Genomic DNA, 20,848 nt, shown 5'->3' with positions numbered 1-20,848 from the left:
CATTGTCGTCTGTGTGTATGTCATGTGATGGTGATGGTGATGGTAATGGTGATGGTGGTGTGCGCGAAGTGATTGATGGGCGGTCAAAGGGGTAGTGATGGGTTGACCAAAGATTGGTTGTTTGATTGAATTGCAAACCAAATCATCAACATCAAGATACTCGTCAAGTCATTGCTTCAAAGAGTAGTAGTGATAGATTGATCACACACAATCATCTGACCAGAATGATGATCACACACACACACACACACACACACACACACACGCACCACACACCCATCAAACACAACCAATCATTCACACACAACACATAATCAATCAATCAATCATTCTAGATACAAACATACAGATACATAATAGACAATGTGATAATCAAGAGATGGAGTTTTCATTAACTATCCAAGTCAGTGATTGTTCATTGACACATGGTGGTGAATTGATTGATTGATTGATGGGACCGAGTGAATCATGTGACTGATTGACAGGCCAATGGAACAACATATATCCGGTCTACTCAATCATTCCTAATCATTGTAATCAATCACAAACAACAAACAACAAACAACAAACCTACGAATATAGAATCAAACTGAAGCATAGTCTGCTCCAGTCTTCTAAATAATCTATTACCTTCACTCCACATCCACTACAACTACAAACAAGTACTATTACTACTACTACTTACCATTAATAATAATAATAATAATAATAATACATTATAGGTGATGTAAGTTTAAACAAATTGGAAACATTGGAATAGTTCCAACATATATCTAACCCAAGAATACCTACCTTTCCAACTCCAGACTAAATAATAATTAATTATGGGATTATCCACAATTAGACTGCGCCAATTCAATGGCATAATATTGATATTAGTGTTGCTTGGAGCAGCATGCATCCATGCTCAAGACGATGACCCTTCCACAACAACCAAATCATCTACATCAGAGGATGATGATGGCGAGGGCTGTCCACCACCATTCGTCGCCAACATGGGAGAGACCGACGCCATCGACCCAATGACCGACGTGCCAGGCAAGCTGTCCTACGACGCTTGTGACCTCAAGTCCTCCCTAATGTCATACGGCACCGATGGTGAGGACACTGTGCTGACTCTATCAATTGACTCTTGTAAGACATCAGAGTGCAGGACCAAGTACGCGTGCTCTGAGGCTCATGTCGGCAAGACTGGTTTCCCATTCGGCAACTTCTCCTGCACGATCAAGGCGTCCAGTGTACCAGGCACAGTCACCACTTGCTACGCCACCGATGGCCACATGAATGGCGAGAGTTCAATGTATTTCATAGTTGACGGCTCCAATGAGACCCATCCAGTGCGCTTCGGTGTCAAGTCCAAGGGCAAGATCGTTTCGGAGACTGTCAAGGCCATCCCAGGCCTCGACACTGTGACCCGTTACAACACCTTCAAGATCGCGTGGGGCGTGAGCCGTGTTGACTTCTACGTCAACAATGCCACGATCGGTACACAGGCAAACTATATCCACTCCAACACCGAGGTCTCATGGTTGGACCTGCCCAAGGTCGGCTACTACATCTCGCATCACATTGACAGCCAGCGTCTGCTTGGTCCAGTCCCCGAGCTGCCATCTGTCTCATACATCAAGGCTATCACGGTCACGCCAGACGTTGAGTACTGTGACAGCGTGTCGTCGGAGGACAGATGGCATTGGGGTGCCAGCCCACCTCTGCAGTACTTCACCTCCAACTGCACCAACTGGCGTCCAGAGTGGATCTACAACGACTCGATTCAAGAGCCATGGAGAGACGAGTCTCTGTCCTTCCACAACAATCAATCATCCGACATGACTCATCGTGGAAAGTACGCCTTCCAGTTCGACTTGAAGCCCAACACTCAGATCTACTTCAAGAACAAGACACCATTCCTCAGAAACAAGTACAAGTTCCTTTCGTTCTGGATCAATGGTGCCGCATTCGCCGGCCAGCAACTCCAAGTGTGGGCCACATCCAATCGTACCAAGGTCGGCTCGGTCAGTTTGAATGACTATATCCGCGGAGGCATGCAGATGAACACATGGTACCACGTCCATATCCCACTCAGAAAGTTCCAGGTCAACCCGCCATCGATCAAGACATTTGACGGCTTCCTCTTCACCGAGGTGGTCAAGGAGTACACCGGTATCATCTACTTGGACGACATCCAGCTAAACAACGGATCGGTCTGCATGCACGACCTCCAGAGCATCTATAAGAAGGGCAAGTTGTCCGACTCGGTGGCATCATACTCCTACGGATCGATCGACCTAAAGAACACTGAGGTCCGCTTCCAGGAGGGCCAGACCCTGTCCTGGGTCGTCCACCCATCGTCCAAGGTGGTGCTCAAGTTCAAGAATGATACGGGCAACGATGACTCGTATGATGGTATCGTTCTGGCACTCTACTATGCGCCAAATTCCCGTTTCCAGTATCCAAACGGTGACCAAGGTGATGCCCCACCACGCCAACTGCAGGCCAACATCGCCCTGACTGTCGAGGGCACTGGACCAGTCCAACCACTCGGTCTGGCAGAGTATGTTGGTGGTGAATTCCCCGTCAACCAATGGATGACCCTGTTGATCCCCTTGTATGACTTTGGTATCTGGGAAGGTGCCAAGATCGATGGTATGAGGTTTGGCTCAGACATCAACGAGATCCAAGGCACATTCTATATTGGACGTGTTGACAAGGCCAAGTGGGTGGACGCCCCTCACGATGAAGACTCTGCATCAACTCGCCTTACCGCCACCAGCCCACTCCTTATGCTACTTGGCACATTGATCATGGTAACACTACAGCTATTGATCTAAACAAATGAAAGAATTGGAGATAGATAGAATATAATAATACATAATAATAAACATTGTTTTGTTTGTGCTAATTAATTAATTAATTAATATCTGAGGAATGGTCGATTGTCATTGTCGTCATCGTCGGATGATGAGTCTATGACCGTGGCCGATGATGTGACGCCATTGGATAGATGTTGCTGTTCGGATGGCGACACTATGGGTGGCGGGATATGCACCCCATTGATGTTGTTGTTGGATGTCTTGATGTTCTTGCCCGAGCCTGTAAGGAATCTGTTGTTTGAGCCGCTGCTGGACATTGACATTGACTTTGACATTGAGTTGTTGTTTGTCTTGTTGTTACTTGTTCGCAACATATGTTGTTGATGTCGTTTGTTATTGATCCTTCCATTACTATTATTAAGATTGATTGATGATGACTCCAAGTCATCATCTTCATTTCCAATCATATTCTTTCTAAATACATGTGCATTATATTCGTCTGTCGTTGCCTTTATCGCAATATCATATGCAGTCTTGCTTATTCTGTTGGTGTAATTGAGTGATTGAGTGAGTGAGTGAGTGAGCGAGAGTGATGTTAGACCGCGACCAATGTGGAAACATACCGCAATAGTTGACAAGTCTCTGATTGGACTCTGGCAGCAAAGTCTGGAATGAATTGATCGGTGTTGAGTGCGTTGAGGCCCAGCGTGGAGAATGGACCACATTCACTTTGGAATCCTTCATTTCCTGAACGAATCTCCAACTTGCCTTGCAATACAATTGTGAAGAACTCATCGTGAACACCTCGTCTGTAGACAAATGTGTCGCCCTTCTTTGGCCGTTCATAGTCCACCACGTCCGTACCCTTGCCCGCCAACATATTGGAGAAAGCATTCTCTGATATCAGCTTGGATGAGAACTCTGGCATGCATCCATTGAGGAATGAGTATATCGCCTTGACCTGTTGTGATGTCAGTCTGCCAGTCGTCGCCGTAGACCTTCGTTGGCTTTGGAAGCTTCCAATCGTCCTGTAGTCTACATAGTTTGTTGTTTGATCTGTGCGAGCGGACAAGGTGTAAGTGAGTGAGTGGAGTGACTGAATGATTGAGTGATCGCGATCATACCATCAGCTTCATCAAAAATATCATCTTGTAGTATCTCCTCGAGTACGTCTTCAAGACATACGATACCAATGTTCTCGTAGTAGGGATCACCATCACCAGTGTTGTTGACCTTGTGAACAATGGCCATGTGTGACTTGCCCGTCTTGAACTCGTTGAGCATCTGTTCCAGCGGTGTATCATGCCATGTCTTTAACAACTGTCTGTGGAACATGCCGAGTACCGTGCGCAGTGGTACGTTCTCCTCGGGATTGAGTATGACCAGGTCTCTAATGTGTAGACATCCGACAATATTGGTGCGATCGCCCTCGTACACAGGCATCCTGCTGTGTCCATTCTCCAAGATTGACGTGAGCACCTGTATGTCGAGCTTGGTCTCAATGTCGAGCATTGTGACATTGTCAATCGATGTCATGATGTCTGAGACGGTTTTTGAAGCAAAGTCCAGCACACCCGAGAGCAGTGTGGCGTCACTTCGCGAGACGCCACTCTCTAGTGAGTGCGCGCTGTGTATGTCCAGCAGCTTCTTGAGTTGCTGCCTGCTGTAGATGGTACCCATCTCGCTGCCCAGTATCAGGTCGAGCGCCTTGCTGATCGGGTAGGAAAAGGGGAAGAAGATGCAGATGAAGATGTACACGATCCAGATAGTGTGTGCGCCAATGGCCAATGCATGACGGGCGCATGTCGCCTGCGGTATGATCTCGCCCACCAACAAGATGATCACAGTGGACATCATGAAGCCCATTAGACCCGAGTCTGTGATGTCTGCCATTAGAATGGCCAACAAAGAGTTGACCGATACATTGCCCAACAACAATGTACACAACAATAGATTGCCTCTCTGTCTAACAGGGTATATTCTCTTTGCATATTTACTCTCTTTAGGTGATCCACTTGCTATAACAATCTGTCATTCATTCATTGTTAGTTTGAGAGAGGGAGTATGAGGTGTACATTCATTTGTACATACTTCTAAACCAGTGATATCTAGTGACATGATACCAAGTGTCAGTCCTGCAAACAGACCAGAGAGTGCAACCAGGAACACTATTGAGGCCCATTGGAATACTATGTATTCTGGTGATGCAGCCATCACTGTTGTTATAAAGTACTTAAATAAATATCAAGTATGTGTATATATATAAATATATTGAATAGTCAGTTATAATATAATGTTTGAATGAACTTTTGATTGATTTGATGTTGCTGTTCAGAGTTTTAGACGAAGGGGTGGGTATGATGCAAGGATAGAATGAACCAACCACGTCGAGATCGGTCCAACGAACTTTCAGGTATGCCTGGTACTGAAGTTGTGACTTTACTGTTGAGTTGATAACATTATTAATATTATGATATATATTATACTACAATGATCCCAGTTGACTGTTATCATCCTTGTTCTGGGTACTACCCTCAAGATCGATCTTGCCCCACCTGGGTGATAACACATTCGCTACATCCCAAAGTTAACATCACTTTTTCGTTCGTCTTTATTGTTCAAACTCGAGTGCACTTACTTAATAGAGATAAAGATAATAAATCATGTCAGAATCAAAGCCAGTTCTCGCTGAGAACTTACAGAGACTCAAGGTATGGCCCTATGCAACTCAGCTCAACTCAAATGCAATGCAATCATTGTATTACTAACATCTCAATGTTTATGTGTATGATGATGTATAGTTTATGCAGAGGAGGAAGGAAGCAGAACTACGTGATCAATTACAGAAGGAACAGGAGAAGTCTATACAAGAGTCACATTGGGTTGCCAAGGGGTCATTCGATGGCGAAACACTCACTACAGGCAGTGAGAGTGAGGTCATCGGCTTCAAAAGTACTGGTCGTATGTCATTCGGTAACTTTAATCAACATATTGAGGTATGTACAAACGTATACTGAAGCGATATACAACTCCAACATCTTGTTAACATCATCATCATCATCATTGATTAGAAATTGAACTCTGAAAAGAAGACACCTACTTCGACATCGACTACGACGACATCAACACAGGCAGTAAAGTCAATCGTTAATGGTAGCAAACAAACGACAAAGACAACAGGTAGTTCGGGGGCATCATCATCACACGAGAGCATAGCAACTCAACAGCAGACACTTGAGAAGAAGAAAGAAGAAGTGAAGAAGAGATTGTTGGATGATATCCTGGGTGATGTCAGTCCAACGCCAGACAAGAAGAGCACATCAAGTGATCAATCACAATCAAAGAAGAAGCAGAGGAGATGAATGCCTTCATGTTTGAGTGTTTGTGCATAACAGGGCTTCATCCCTGCACTCACTCACTCATTCGTCGGTCACAACACGCGAGGATGACTCAGCGAGCAAACGATGGATGGATTGATCAAGATTGATTGATTGCCGACGACGGCATGATCATCCATCCATTCAACATGGCTATTAATACTACAATGGTGCCTCAACGATGCATTTAATCAAGTCACTGGCCACCAGCCTATCCAAGCACTGTCCAATGTTGTGCATCGATTCATCGCGACCATATCTCGAAACCAGATCAAATATAGCTGTTGCTCCATGTCCAATATCTATATCTTTCTCCAACTTGATGTCCGCATCATGCTCATCATTGTCATTATCCTTCCTAACTCCACATATTATTATAACCTTCTTCTGGTTTTGCCTGCCATAGTCCAAGAACTGTAGTTGATTAATTGGTAAGTTATTGAGTGATTGATTGAGTGGATGAGTGAGAGACATACCTTTGATACAGCCTTGCCCTCTAATGATGATCGATCAAAACATCCTTCGCCTGTGATGATAATGTCAGCTTGCTTGATCTTGTCCTCTACATTGATGAGTTGACAGACATAGTCGATGCCCTTCCTTATGCGCGCGTTGAATATGGATACGAAGCCGCCGGCCAGACCACCAGCAGCCCCAGTGCCTTCAACCTGACTTATGTCCACTGGAAACAGTTTGTTCAAGTTGATCATTCCACGCTCGAGACGTACGCGTTCCTCAGAGCTGGCACCCTTTTGTTTGGCAAAGATGTTCACAGCACCCTTGGGTCCGACGAATGGTGACACGACATCAGTCGAGAACTCGAATGTTACACCTTTGAGACGTTCCAGGAGATCGTTGTCAATAACGACTGACTCGAGTTGCTCAAGGTGTCTCCCATATATTGTATCAGGTTGCTCACCATTGTTCAGAGTGACCTTGACACCAAGTGCATTGAGTGCACCTAGTCCACCATCGTTGGTGGCTGATCCACCTGCGCCAATGATTATCCTTTTCAATCCATTCGTGTTTATCGCATGAGATATCAGTTCGCCTGTGCCCTTTGTAGTTGTATTCAGAGGGTTCCTTGACTCTGATGGTACCAGCTCAATACCAGAAGCCAAAGCCATCTCAACAACACCAATGCCACTATCCTTATTGTATCCATACATTGACTCAATCTTATTGCCAAGAGGTCCTTAATGTATGTTTGATTGATTGATTGATCGAATGAGTGAATGCAGTTTGATTGATTGAATGAATGAACTAATGAACACCATACCTGTTACAATGCAACGTTGTATAGTGAGATCAAGGGGAAGTGTCAATGATTTGAGGAAGCCTTCACCTCCATCACTAATAGAGATCACATCGATATCAAGGGAACAAGTCTGCTCCAGCCAACTAGATTCAATAGACTTTGCCAACAAGTCACCAACCTCCTTCGAACCAATACAATCCTTGAACTTGTCAAATGCAATCAGTATCTTCATTTGTCTGTATGTCTGTCTTTGTATCAATGGTCGATGGGTAATTGAAAAGGTCCAAGTTATTGGATGTTCTGTGATCATCTGTTTTGTTTCTGTTTTGTTTCATGGAGTTGGATAATGTGTGCCCATGACCCATAAATGTGATTGATGACGTGTAATTCATGCTCATTATTCCTGGTCATAGGAATGATCAACAAGGTCGTCTTACAGCAATCACTACCAAACTTCAAACTTTATAACTGAAATCCCGAAGACCTGTTCCAACAAATCCTTTTTATCTTGTTATATATGTCTGGATCTATCCCATTTGTTGGTTATTGAGACTTTATAATCGGTTGTCCCATGGTACCACGGTGAAGCCTGGTAATTACATCACCAGATAGGGCAGAGTCTACAATGGCTGGAACATCATCCGGTGTTACATAGCCATACCAATGACCATGTGGGAATAGTAATACATTGCCAGCATACTTGTGTCCACCAACATGTGATATACCAAACACCTTTACATCATTGACTCCTCGACTCTTAATCTCCTTCTTAATGGCATCGACCAATATCGGTCCACAGAAGCCGCATCGGGCGTCCCTCTGTCCATGTGTGCATACATATATATATCTCCCCTGTATGTGATTGGTTAGGATCATTCATGCATGGTGTTGTTCGAGGTAGGGATGTCTCTTACATTGATCGGCTCATAGTCGATATTGCTTGGGAATGATTGAGTGTCCAATGTGTTGTTGTTGGCAAAGTAGGTGAGAACATGCTCCATTGATGCCGCGTTGATGTTGCGCAGCTTGATCATCTCGGGGAATACCAGGATGTCAAAGTTGTCCATGTTTGAAATGAATGGAGAGATCGTTGTTGACATGTCCGATGTTGTAATGGACGCGGTGGAGGTGGAAGAGTTGTTGGAGTTGGAAGTGGAGGTTGAGTTGTCCTGGGATGTGTCAATGCCTGTGAATAGTGATGGTCTAAGTTGTTGTCGTTCATGTCTCTTGATGACATCGTAGAGTGAGGACATGCCAGGTGATAGCATGTTTAACTTGCTTGGCCAGAGATGTGAAGGTGTATCGCTGCAACATATGAAGTAGTGTCTTCCGTATTCCTCGATGGTATTGTTGATTGGCAGTCTGTTCATCATCTCTGGTCGACAGAAGCCACATGTTGAGTTCATATCTATACTGTTACTGTTACCATTGTTGTTGTTGTCATTGTTGTTAACATTTGTTATGTTGCGTCTTTGCGATGATGACGACGATGACAATGAGGTGGAGACAATGACTGTGGCGCTGTCTTTACCTATGCTGCTGATGCTGCTGCTAGACACATGAGAATTGTTTGAACGATCGGGAGAGATTGGTCGATGTGAAGTAGGACTAGCATCGTAACTCTCAAGTACAGGTACTGTACTAAAGTGTCTATATATGATTGACAATGCACCTATACACGTTGCCACTGTTAGTACTTTACTCATTCCCATTATCTCGCAACTCATTGATTCGATGGATTATGTAGTTATATTATATATGTATGTAGTTATAAAAAGATAGATAGATAGATGGTGATAACAACATACTTTGTTTGAATGGAGTAGATGAAGTTAGAGTGGTAAGTGGTAGTGTTGGCGCCACACTAGTTGTGAGTTGCCGAGCGCTACACATCACAATGTGTTGACTATGAGTAAAGACAGGTAATCGAGTGATCATTCTATATGTTATTTGTATCTGTACACTGTGCCAACATGAATGAATGACTGACGTGACCGACCAGAGTCGACCGAACATTGTAAAGTATAAATCCGGAAAATGACCATTTATGGAAGTTTCGTGAGTCCATCCATCAATGACGTCATTCCCATGGCAAAAGAGCGAGGCCAGCTGTACATCAATCATAGTTTATTATATTCTTGGTGAGCTAGGTGTAGGGTTCTGCTGTAGCTTGGTGAGTGAAGTACTCTATCTCGCAACTTCTTCAACTATTGCTGCTGTTGTTGCTTCTTTTGTTGTTGTTGCAATTGTTTCGCGGTGGTCTTCTCCAAGAGTGCGACCTTGATTTGGTTCTTGACCAACTCGACTTGTTGATTGTATATCTTCAGGTTCTTCTCGTAGACGGCCTTCTCCTTCTCCACCATATCATAGAATGACTTTTTCTCGTGCTCTGACAACTCCTTCCACTTCTCACCGGCGCTGACCATCAACTCTCCATACTTGACATTTGGATTCAACTTTCTCAAACTCATCACATAGTGCAAGTAAGCTGTGATTGGCTTCTTTGGCTTGGTTGGCAACTTTTCATTCTCCTTCTCTACCTCCTTCTTCATTTCAATCGCCTTGGCTGCATAGCTCTATTGTTAGTGAAGTGAGTGATGATGACATTGGTAAGTAGGTGTGGCCGGCCGGACAAGTGTTGTAGGGTATGGTAAGGGTACAATACATACCTCCTTTGCTGAGTTATCCAGCTTGGCCCAGGAGGTGGAGATGGTTGAGAGTGAGGCGCCTTTGTTTGAGGCGAACTGCTCTTTGATATAGAGGGTGTAGGCACTTGGTCCACGAGCTGGCTTCAATTCCTTGTCCACCATATTGATGAGCTTGAGTTCCTTCTTTGACATGCCTGGGTCGACCTTGGAGGACTTCTTTGATTTGGTTGGTAAATGATTGGATTCTGTTGACTCTTGTACTGGGACAACTATCTTCTTTACCTTTGTGGTCTTTGCTTCTGTTGCGGCTACTGTTGTTTGCTTCTTTGGTGCAGTTGAGTAGTTGGCCATACCCATCCAGAGTATGCCTCTGCTCTGTGGTGTGTACATTGCAGACCTTGATACTAGTGACATTGACAACTTGAGTGATGATGATGACATTATTATTATTGTTATTTATTTATGTACAAATGTTTATATGTATAATATAGATACAAGGGGAGAGAGAGATAATGAGAAGTACAAAGGTGTGATGAGCTTATTAATAAGTGTGACTTCACTTCAATTAATCAAACAATCAAATAAATATCTCTTTTGCAATTTGGACTACTTTCAGTGAATGACATCAAATAAGTGAGTGTGATGATGTCCTTTGAGGATCATACACGTAATGCACTTGTAGATCAAGTAATAATAGATAAGTTGAACTACAAAACATGTATTGTTATGCCATTACCATGATGAGGCCTGATGATGGGTTGTATTGGGAAGGCCCAAGCCCAAGCCCAAGCCTTGGGTCATTAGAAATAGCGAGTTTGCAGATCGGCCAACTCCATTTTGAGGTTGTCAATGAGGTTGCCTCTCTCTTGTCTAGCCATCTCAATGACCATAATCAGTTGCTTGATGGTTATGGTTGTGCCCTCTGGGAAGCAAGCCTTGGTGGCTGCGTCAGCTTCGCTTGAAGAGAACACGTCGAGCTCCAACAGCACATTCTTAAACTCCTCGGGCCTGGTGATCGATGGCACGTTGAGAGCAGTGGCAAAGCACTCGTCCAGACCAAGATCTCTGATGGCTTCGCGATTCGATGTCGTTGCCAACACCAACAGCTTGCGGCCACTTGGTGGTGTTCTCTTGAACAACACCATCAATGTCTGAAGGATTGTATTGGAGAAACGTGGTCCAATTGGGACAAACTCAATCAATCTCTCAATGTCATCAACTACAATGCAGCTAAGTGGTGATCTGTATGAGTCTTCGAATATCTATGTTGTTGTTGTCGTCGTGGCGTATTCGTTAGTGTGACGGATAGTTCCAATCAATCAATCAAATATATATATAACATACCTTTGTAATCTTGGCAGACTTGGCTGCCTCGGTGAAACCGACAAGGTCATCGGGACTGATGATACGAATGTATGGGAATCCAGATTTGGAGGCAAGAGTGGAGGCTAAAGATGATTTACCAGAGCCTTGCTTGCCTGGCAGCAGGACAGAAACCAATGGTGTGCGGCTAGAGTTACGCACTTGATCAATGAATGCTTGGCCAGATGCCTGAATCTTCTCAAAGGTTGGACCGAACTGGATGATGCCGTTGATTGCGTAGTTTCTGAACTGCTCCTCATCCACACCGAACGCTGGCTTGATGTCGCGCAGGGCACGGTTGAAATCGCTGGCGTTGACGTTGAGCTCCTCGGGCTTGAGCTGGACGTTACGGATGTTCTTGGTGTCGACCTGGCGCGCAAAGGCATATGAGGTGGCTGCCTTGACGACACCCTCTATCTCAGCACCACTGAAGTTCTTAGTGTGAGCGGCCATGTAGCGCAAGTCGACGTCTTGAGACAGCATCTTGTTGGCCATCATCTTGGCAGTGTGGATCTTGAAGATCTGCTCACGGCCTGGCTCGTCGGGAAGCGAGATCTCGACGTGCACCTCGAGTCTGCCTGGACGGAGCAGGGCCTCATCGATCATGTCCTTTCTGTTGGTCATACCAATGACCAAGATGTTGTTCAGCGACTCGACACCCTCGATCTTGGCCAACAGCTGGTTGACGATCGAGTCGTTGACACCTGCGTCTCCAGTCTTTGTTCCTCTAGTCTTACAAATTGAGTCGATCTCATCAAAGATGATCACATGCAGCTGTGAGTCATCTCCTCTCTGCTTGTACTCAATCTCTGCGTCCTTGAACAGGTTTCTGATGTTCTCCTCGGGCTGACCGACATAGCGACCCAACACCTCTGGACCAGAGACGATCTTTGGCTCGCGTCCATTCAACATCTTGCTGATCTGTCTGGCAATGAGCGTCTTTCCAGTTCCTGGTGGACCAAAGAGCAGGATACCCTTGACGTGCTGCACACCCATCTTGGCAATGATGGCGGGAGGGTAGATTCTCGAGGCAAAGGCACGACGGAAGATGTCCTGGAACTCGCGGTCCAGACCTCCGATGCCCATGTTCTGGAAGTCCCACTCCTGTTTGAAGATCTCCTTGGTAACCATTGGGCCATTGGACTCGAGATCCATCGAGCCGTTCTCCATCTTGACAAGGATCACCTGTGTCGTGGTGCTGAGCAAACCCTGCTTGTTGAGGGGGTCGCCACTCTCCTTGGTCAGCTCGAGCTTGGACACCTGCAACTTCATGTTGCATTGGTCAAAGTTGATGTACATCTGCTGTCCCTCTGTGAAGTACTGGTTGGCATAGTCTCTGATGATGTGCTGTGCGATGAGCTTGGCATCGTGCTTAACAGATGACTTCTTTGCAGCCAAGTAATCAATCTTGAATGTTAACGTTGCAGCCAACAATGGCTCAGGGTCATAAGCATGAACATTGAGCTCATCCTTCAGACCAAACTGTAACCACATCCTATGTGCCTTTGATAGTCCAATATGTCCTGGTGGGATACCATTTGATTTACTAAACATGGATTGTTGATTGATTGATCAGTATTCAATTCCATTCATAGACTGATCAGTCGACATAACATACGATGCTGATAGAGTATATATTTCATTGATTGAGACATAGGTTGTGTTYCTCTCTCTTGTCTGCACCTGGAAGTAGGATCTGTTGATAGTCTTGCTCATTCAAAAAGCATCGATTGGTGAAAGCATCTGCTTCAGAGGTGAACTGTGTCACCTTTAATTTGAGGTTCTTATTCATAAAGCTTGCCATATATTAATGATATATTATTAATGGTGTTTTATATATATATATATATAAAGATAAAGATAATAATTATTAAAGATAGAGTGAACTAACTATAACTGTTGTTGTAGATAATTCGAATGAAATGATGTGTTTTAGATTCTTTCATTCATTATCCTTTTGTTTGTTTTGCTTGTGCTCAAAGGGGTTGTGTTGAAGTTTGAAAGTTCTTCAACGAAGTACACTGACGTCAGTGTGAATGAGTCATTGGTCCCAGGACGACCGACATATTCGAGTTGAGGGAAGATCACTCAATCATTCATTCAATTTCAATTATAACAGACATATTGTTATTATTATTATCGAGACAGATAGATTATTTATTAATAAACTCGAATGAACAGAAGTCGTTCCCAACCCATCAATCCAACAAGTCATGAGTTGTTCAAATCGATGACATTTGAATAATATCAAAGTGTCAACATACTGACTGACAGACAAACAGAGAGAAGTTAATTCGGTGTGATGTTGGAGTGAGATTGACAACTGAGTCATTCAGGGTTCGATGATTCCATTTACACAAGTAGGGTTAGGGTTACACACCCATTATGGCCTTCGTTTCGTATCACCGCGGATTATTAATTAGGGGGCACGCGCGAAGACCTGTCCATAAGTCAAGGGTTGTCATTGTGTAGCGAGTGGACTCGACATGAGTTGGACCAACATCTATTTAAACATACACTTAACATGTTGTTGACACTCCATCTGTCTGCTTCCATTGAACATACACACATACTTAAAGTGAGTTATATATTACTCATTGCCAAGTCCAGCCCCAGCCCCAGCCTTGCCCTGCACTGTCCATCCCTCTAACCCATCAGATATTTTGATCATCTCACGACACTACACACGACACTACCCCATGTTTAGAGTGATCAGAAAGCTGTCTACACTTTCATTATCCTCATCTACAACACCATCATCAATCAGATACTACTACTCTGCTACTTTATCTCAACAACAACAACAATCAAGAAGAATGCCTTACATTGATATTCAAATGGACGACGGATTGGTCTGTGACGCTTACGTCTCACAGCCATCGGCAGAGGTCGCCGCTGGAAAGAAGTTGCCAGCAATCCTCTTCTTCATGGACGCCATCGGACTGCGCCCACAGATTGAGAAGATGGTGGACCGCATCGCTGAGCAGGGCTACTACGTGTTTGCACCAAACCTCTACTACCGCTCGGGTCGCGCCCCCATCATCCCCAACTACGCCGACTTCCTCTCGTCCAATGAGAAGCGCGGTGAGTTCTTCACCCTGTTGCAGCCAGTCATGAAGGCTTTCAACGCTGACATGTGCATCAAGGACACACTCAAGTACATTGCCCACATCGACAGCCAGCCCAACGTTGTGCCACAATGTCGTCTGGGCATCACCGGCTATTGCATGGGTGGTCTCCAGGCCTCGATCATCGCCGGCACCTACCCAGAGAGGTTCTCAGCACTGGGCTCATGGCACGGAGCCGGTTTGGCCAACCCAGCCAACCCCAAGAGTCCACATTTCCTCGCTGGCAACATCAAGGCCGAGTGCTACTTTGGTCATGCTGACAATGATGCCAACATGAATGCTGATGCCATAAAGCTCCTCGAGCAATCCCTCACCGCCGCCAATGTCAAGTACACCTCCATCATCTACACTGGTGCCATGCACGGTTACACCATGGAGGATACCACTGTGTAAGTATTGATTGATTTGATTGATTGATTGATTGAGCGAGTGAGTGATCAGCAGTGTCTAACTTATGTCCAATCATCCAAACATATAGCTACCACAAGGAGGCCACCGATAAGAAGTGGATCGCACTGATGGACTTGTTCGAGAGGAATGTCAAGGTGCAAGCATCTGCCTAATCAATCCAATCAAACATGGAATAAACAAAGTTAAAGTTCATCACTAATTCAAAGAGTTGCTGTTGATGATGCTGGGGCTGAAGGCCAAGGCCAAGGCCAAGACCAATAATATGGACTTGTATTAAAAAAGGATCAGTGCATGACGCTACTCGATGACTATTGGGTTGTTGACTGTGTCGCCCACATCCATCATTGGTCGATATCGCTTGAATGGTGGCGAGGAGGCTGAGTAGGCCGAGGTCGCATAGCTAGACTTGCGCTTCATGTTGTAGTAGGTGGCTAGTTCGAATTCCGGTTCAGAGTAGGAGCCGCCGCTGCTTGGCGACGACTCGTAGAACGCGTCAAACGATGAGATGTCGTCCAAGTCTGACGAGCTGGTGATTGTGTCTGGTGATTGATAGTCATCACTAGGTGAAGATACATTGGATTGATCCAACTGATGTTGTCTTTGTTGTTGTCTTTGTTGATGTTGATGTTGGTGTTGTAGTAGTTGTTGCTGTTGTTGCTGTTGTAGTAGCTGTTGTTGTTGTTGATGATGTAGTAGTGTTATATATTGATAAGGTTGTTGAGGTTGTTGTTTCTTGTGTTGATGTTGTAGTAGTTGTTGTCCATGTTGTGCTATATATTGTTGCTGAGGTTGTTGTTGTTGAGATGGTCGATGTTGTTGCTGTTGTTGTATAGGTTGTATCGGTTGTATAGGTTGTGGCTGTTGATTGTTGTTGACAAAGAATTGTGATAGGATACGCTTGGAGATGGGCAGGGGAGAGTTGATCTTGGCGAGCTTGACAGGACGCGTGGTGAGCGATGCGGTGATCATTTGTGAGGGCGGCAGCGCGGATGGCGACTCCTTGAACCACGGGTGATTCAACGCCTGGCGACACGTGATGCGCTTCCTTGGATTGAGCACCAACAACTTACTCAGCAGGTCGAGTGTGACCTCGCTGTGGTAGTTGATGGTGGATAGGTCGCGTATCTGCTTCTGAGCGTAGCGACGTCGCTTGTAAGGCTGGAAGCCGGGCAACGAGCGCACGCCTGGCCAGATCTGCTCGGTGGGTGTGCCAAACGTTCGGAATATCAGATCGAGCTGATCCTCCTCGTTGCTGCCGGCAAACAGATAGCCGCCACTGAGCATCTCGGCCATTATACAACCGACGCTCCAAATGTCCACCTCGGTGCCATACTCCTTGACGCCCATCAGCAACTCGGGTGGACGATAGAACAATGAGATCACCTGATTGGTGAGATTGGGATTGCCCTGAAATGTCGTGAAGCCAAAGTCCGCCAACTTCAAGTTAAACCTAGAGTCAATGAGTAGATTGGATGCTATGGACTTGATGTTAGATTGATTGTTTGGTCGATTGATTGATTGAATGATTGATTGAATGCATACGTTTGATGTCCAAGTGCATGATGTTCATGTCGTGGCACTGTTCCAGGCCGTTGAGTAGCTGTCCAACAAAGTACTTGATGCAGGCCAATGACATAGTGTTCTTCTTTGGTGAGATGAACTTCCACAGGTCGTATTCGATATACTCAAAGACGAGCACAAGTTTGTTATCTGTTGTTGTTGTTGTTGGAGAATGAAACAAGGTTAGCAACCTATCTAATCGAGTACCAAGTGACTCAAACATACCATTGGTGTAGAAGTGATCGGTCAACTGAACTATATTATTACAATCCTTCAGCTTACTCAGGTACTTGACCTCCACTGGTACCTATATTGTTTGTTTGATCGATTGAATGATTGAGCGTTAGGGATGGAATGGTCATGCCCGATACCTATCGGACTGTTTAATCAAAGGATCGGAGATACATACGCCATTCTCCATATTCATCACTGATATGACCTTGAGTGCTACAGACTTCTTTGTCAGCACGCTATGAGCTTTATACACCTTACTATTTTGTCATCAATCATGAGAGAGAGGGAGGTTAGTCGTCTGTTCCAAGTCTGATTGATTGAATGGCCATCATACATACCCATATGAACCAGAGCCTATAAGCTCTAATATTTGATAAGAGTCCATTATCTATCTATTTAGTCAACTAGTTGAGGTGAAGAGAGTGATATGATGAGTGTGAGTTGTCCTGATGATGCTGCTTGTTTGGAGAAAGAATGTTGAAGATGAGGAAGAGGAAGAAGTAATAGGACAAGGTCTGTTGGTTGGTATTGGGAGAGGAGGAGTAGGAAAATAAGAAGAGTTGGCAAAGGATGGCAAGGTCAAGGGCAGTCGACTTGTGTCTTTGGAGTCGTCTGTCTGTCTGACTGGCTGGCTGACTGTCCCTTCGATCTTTCAAGTGGTCCAACGTTGATACTGCTGCTCGCAAAGTGTGTGTTATGTTGTGTGTGTTGCGTTGTGTGTGTTTGTTTCTTTGTTTGTTTGTGATGTAGTGTGTCCAGCGACACAGTTGGTTTGTGAGTTAGAGGTAGAGAGAGGTAGAGTTAGAGAGAGGGATAGCTGCTACCTTGTTGTTGGTGGCCTTATTGGTGTTTGTGTGAGAGAGGTGAGTGAGAGAGGAACTTTGTGTGTGGAGTATCGGAGAGACTGTGAGAGGCTAGCACCCAAATTTTGAGTGAGAAGTGCCTGAGGTTGTGTGGGTCCAGTGTTTGCTCTAGAGTATTGTGCGACAATCTCGTGCGTGAGGTTGAGACGCACCATTCGTCTTGCACCAGAGACCTAAACAAAGCCAAAAACAAGGCAAAACCAAGTCGCATGCACGTCCCAACAAAACACAGATATTTGGACTTAAGTCGTCGCAGGACACAAGACAACAACAACCTCTTCGTTGTACTTATTACCCAAAGGTTGTAAACACACAAAGAACAAACAAATAAGATGGAATAGTAGTAGTTGTAGTTATTGTTGTTGTTGTTGGATTTATTGAATGACAGCTGGGAATCCTTTAAAGACCCACCTTTCCAAACCTTCATCATACCTGAAGAATTGCCTATCCTTCTGGTCGGTGGGAGTACTCTTCATTCTCTTCCTCTGCTCATCTTCAATGTCCTTCTTGGCTGCATCAGACGATGCCATATCCCCTTGTATAATATAGTTTGTCACTTCCTTCCAGACACTACAATGTGATTGAAATTGTTAGTCACAATCATGACACATTAGGAGCAAGGGAATTACATACTTTAGAGAAGCAAACTGGTCAGGTTGTCGTGGATATTGTGATTGGCATGCTTGGAGCTTGCTGACGTCCAACAATACAGTGTCTGTTGGGCTGTGATGATGCTTGCGTGACTTTAACTTCTTCTTTATCTTCTTCTGTTGGTGGTCAATCCAATGAATAGAGCAAGCATTAGTATGTATGACATGGTCGAACAAACTGTTTGAGTGTAACTTACGGCATTCTCTCCTTCAAGGTATTCAATGTTAACAATACTGTTTAGATAGCCACCGATGTAGGCTTGGCTCTCCTCGACACCCTTCTCTTGGTTGGTCACATTGATGTCGCCCTTGACAAACTCATTCTTGTCAAAGTGCAGAGTGGCCGATGTGTCTGATGCCTGACACATGATATCGACGCAGTCCGTCCAATGAATGGATCTTGTTCCGAATATGACATTCTTGACAATGGCATCTGGCAGACCCTTATCAATTATATACACCTCCTTGGTGACCTGATTATTGGCACCAACAACTGGCAAAGCAATGATAAGTGATCCACTCGTCACAATGGACACTGAGTTCATGTGGAACTTGGCTGAGAATTGTACATTGCACTTATGGTCATATATATATGAATGTAAGTATGTACATTGATTGATGAATATTTGAATAAATGACATACCTCAATGCTAATACCCTCTGTTGTTTCAATGTAGAAACAGGACAGAGGAGGATGATGACAGACTTGTTCGGCCAGGAATCTCGCAGTGGCAGGTCTATCTCCTTCACCTGAAGGGTATCTGACAAAACATTGATGGTTCTCTCCTAACAATGCATTATATGGCTTCTTGGTGAACTATATTCATAATCAAACAATATTAATATATAGCTATTCCCAACTCTAACCATCCTTCCATCCCATAACACAAACATACATTTCCATCTCTTAATGTTGCCAAGAAATATTGAACTAGTACAGCCATCCTCCTTATTGGATATGGTTCATGGATTGCACTAATTGACATATTAGTTTCCAACTATCCATTAATCAATCCAATCATTCAATATTTATACATACTCTGATAGCAAGTGTATATATTTGAGATACCTGGATGCAGCAATTTCCAGGACAGAGTATGGCATCAAGAATATAGAAGGCATGCTGACCCTGTTTGTTGTTTGTAAAGGAACAATAAATATTGTTAATATCAATTGAAATTTCCTGTCTGAACTGACTTGATATTGATATTACTTAGTTAATTCCTGGCCCAATGACAATTGAGATATGAAGCTCTTTACAGCTCCCATTATCGATATTTCCCTGTTCTCCCATTCTCCATGCGTATCAGCATAGGATCGAAGAGATGGATCAGCTTCCAAATTATTATTCATCTCTCTATTTCTAATATATATATAAGTAATAATAATAATAATAAATGTTTAACTATATTACAATAAAAGGTTTGAGGGATACCAGATTTCTAGACGAGAGAGACCAGGTCTTAGATATTATTATTAAAGCTATGAATATGTATCTGTGTATGTGTGTATGACCAAGTCAGTGTGTATGTGTGTCCAAGAATAAACGAGTGCAAAGGGCTTAACTAATGAAGTGCACTCACCGAGTACAGAAGTCGACCTTTTAAAGATGTCATTCGGGTTATTTGTGTTTGTGTTTGTGTTTGTTGTCTCTCATTGTGTGTGTTTGAATAGAAGTGTGTGTATGGGTGTATTGACCAGGATGATGTCACCCACTCACTCACTCCTTTCATTCCATGGACGTCAATGGATGGAGCTCATAAGCTTATGAACGAGTGAGTGAGTGAGAGAGTGAAGGAATGAGTCTGATACGTATCAGTCGAACCTTTTGGAAGTAAATAGATCTGTTGGCGCTACAATGGTTACTCGATGTCTCTCACCACAGACTAGTCCAGTCTCTCACCATTCGATGAATTAAAGCCCAGTCTGAATGAATCATCTTAATTGTCCATCATCATCATTATCATTAATTATTAAAGTTGATCGATCATAGTGATGATCAAACAACCTATGATTATAATTATATTTTATCTGTTGTGTAGTTTGTGTGTTGTTGACAGTATGATGATGGATAATAGAACTTTGCAAAGTCAACAAGAGTGTGGCTTCCAAACAACAACTCATCATCATTACCTGTTTCTCAATGAAATCTGCAAAAAGTGACTAATTCAATTGTTTTTTCAGATGACAATGAATCTTTTGTTTGATTCGACTTTAGACTCGAACGACCTACATGATTGATTGGGCACATCATTGTTGTGTTAACATATACAGATACAGATACATACATAATACATATAATATACAGATAAGATGTCATCATCACTACTGAGGAGCAAGGTCACTGGCTCACTTCTCAGCAGAATGACTGCAGGAAGTCGAATCAACAACAGATTATATCCTTATGGAAGTGTCAGTGCGACTACTCTAACAGGACAATCCAATAATAATAATAATATACAGTCACATAAATTTACAACAATATCATCAACAACTACATTTACCTCATCAACAACATCACCATCACAATCACAATCAACATTATAC

The 20,848-nt window shown here is 43.9% G+C and overlaps 10 protein-coding genes across 10 annotated transcripts; 3 read left to right on the top strand and 7 right to left on the bottom strand.

Annotated features, from left to right (window-relative positions):
• Positions 1–824: 824 nt before the first annotated feature.
• Positions 825–2,828, top strand: SAMD00019534_104440 (hypothetical protein; the record flags this gene model as incomplete). Its single annotated transcript, XM_012894282.1, has 1 exon — positions 825–2,828. The coding sequence occupies one exon, from the start codon at positions 825–827 to the stop codon at positions 2,826–2,828; it is 2,004 nt and encodes a 667-aa protein (XP_012749736.1).
• Positions 2,829–2,911: 83 nt separating this feature from the next.
• SAMD00019534_104430 (hypothetical protein) lies at positions 2,912–5,024 on the bottom strand (the record flags this gene model as incomplete). Its single annotated transcript, XM_012894281.1, has 4 exons — positions 2,912–3,353; positions 3,434–3,845; positions 3,935–4,838; positions 4,902–5,024. The coding sequence occupies 4 exons, from the start codon at positions 5,022–5,024 to the stop codon at positions 2,912–2,914; spliced, it is 1,881 nt and encodes a 626-aa protein (XP_012749735.1).
• Positions 5,025–5,473: 449 nt separating this feature from the next.
• SAMD00019534_104420 (hypothetical protein) lies at positions 5,474–6,172 on the top strand (the record flags this gene model as incomplete). Its single annotated transcript, XM_012894280.1, has 3 exons — positions 5,474–5,521; positions 5,612–5,806; positions 5,882–6,172. The coding sequence occupies 3 exons, from the start codon at positions 5,474–5,476 to the stop codon at positions 6,170–6,172; spliced, it is 534 nt and encodes a 177-aa protein (XP_012749734.1).
• Positions 6,173–6,349: 177 nt separating this feature from the next.
• SAMD00019534_104410 (hypothetical protein) lies at positions 6,350–7,677 on the bottom strand (the record flags this gene model as incomplete). Its single annotated transcript, XM_012894279.1, has 3 exons — positions 6,350–6,601; positions 6,664–7,382; positions 7,467–7,677. The coding sequence occupies 3 exons, from the start codon at positions 7,675–7,677 to the stop codon at positions 6,350–6,352; spliced, it is 1,182 nt and encodes a 393-aa protein (XP_012749733.1).
• A 314-nt stretch (positions 7,678–7,991) lies between these two features.
• Positions 7,992–8,917, bottom strand: SAMD00019534_104400 (hypothetical protein; the record flags this gene model as incomplete). The annotated part of the gene is made up of 3 exons (XM_012894278.1): positions 7,992–8,297; positions 8,360–8,519; positions 8,616–8,917. Coding segments are annotated over 3 exons (768 nt in total), but the record flags the coding sequence as incomplete, so codon positions are not given.
• A 735-nt stretch (positions 8,918–9,652) lies between these two features.
• SAMD00019534_104390 (hypothetical protein) lies at positions 9,653–10,534 on the bottom strand (the record flags this gene model as incomplete). Its single annotated transcript, XM_012894277.1, has 2 exons — positions 9,653–10,021; positions 10,115–10,534. The coding sequence occupies 2 exons, from the start codon at positions 10,532–10,534 to the stop codon at positions 9,653–9,655; spliced, it is 789 nt and encodes a 262-aa protein (XP_012749731.1).
• Positions 10,535–10,893: 359 nt separating this feature from the next.
• On the bottom strand, positions 10,894–13,009 carry SAMD00019534_104380 (hypothetical protein; the record flags this gene model as incomplete). The annotated part of the gene is made up of 2 exons (XM_012894276.1): positions 10,894–11,355; positions 11,438–13,009. 2 exons carry the CDS (start codon positions 13,007–13,009, stop codon positions 10,894–10,896), a joined length of 2,034 nt encoding a protein of 677 aa, XP_012749730.1.
• Positions 13,010–14,292: 1,283 nt separating this feature from the next.
• Positions 14,293–15,146, top strand: SAMD00019534_104370 (hypothetical protein; the record flags this gene model as incomplete). Its single annotated transcript, XM_012894275.1, has 2 exons — positions 14,293–14,972; positions 15,062–15,146. 2 exons carry the CDS (start codon positions 14,293–14,295, stop codon positions 15,144–15,146), a joined length of 765 nt encoding a protein of 254 aa, XP_012749729.1.
• Positions 15,147–15,291: 145 nt separating this feature from the next.
• On the bottom strand, positions 15,292–17,173 carry SAMD00019534_104360 (hypothetical protein; the record flags this gene model as incomplete). Its single annotated transcript, XM_012894274.1, has 5 exons — positions 15,292–16,469; positions 16,537–16,704; positions 16,780–16,861; positions 16,964–17,045; positions 17,127–17,173. The coding sequence occupies 5 exons, from the start codon at positions 17,171–17,173 to the stop codon at positions 15,292–15,294; spliced, it is 1,557 nt and encodes a 518-aa protein (XP_012749728.1).
• Positions 17,174–18,031: 858 nt separating this feature from the next.
• SAMD00019534_104350 (hypothetical protein) lies at positions 18,032–19,642 on the bottom strand (the record flags this gene model as incomplete). The annotated part of the gene is made up of 7 exons (XM_012894273.1): positions 18,032–18,221; positions 18,285–18,457; positions 18,499–18,876; positions 18,945–19,118; positions 19,198–19,276; positions 19,341–19,430; positions 19,515–19,642. Coding segments are annotated over 7 exons (1,212 nt in total), but the record flags the coding sequence as incomplete, so codon positions are not given.
• Between the last annotated feature and the right edge of the window lie 1,206 nt (positions 19,643–20,848).

The sequence above is a fragment of the Acytostelium subglobosum genome (genome assembly GCF_000787575.1).
Source record: "Acytostelium subglobosum LB1 DNA, scaffold: scaffold27, whole genome shotgun sequence".
NCBI lineage: Eukaryota > Evosea > Eumycetozoa > Acytosteliales > Acytosteliaceae > Acytostelium > Acytostelium subglobosum.
The sequence above is the reverse complement of the archived record's forward strand: the minus strand, read 5'-3'. Positions and strand labels throughout refer to the sequence as shown.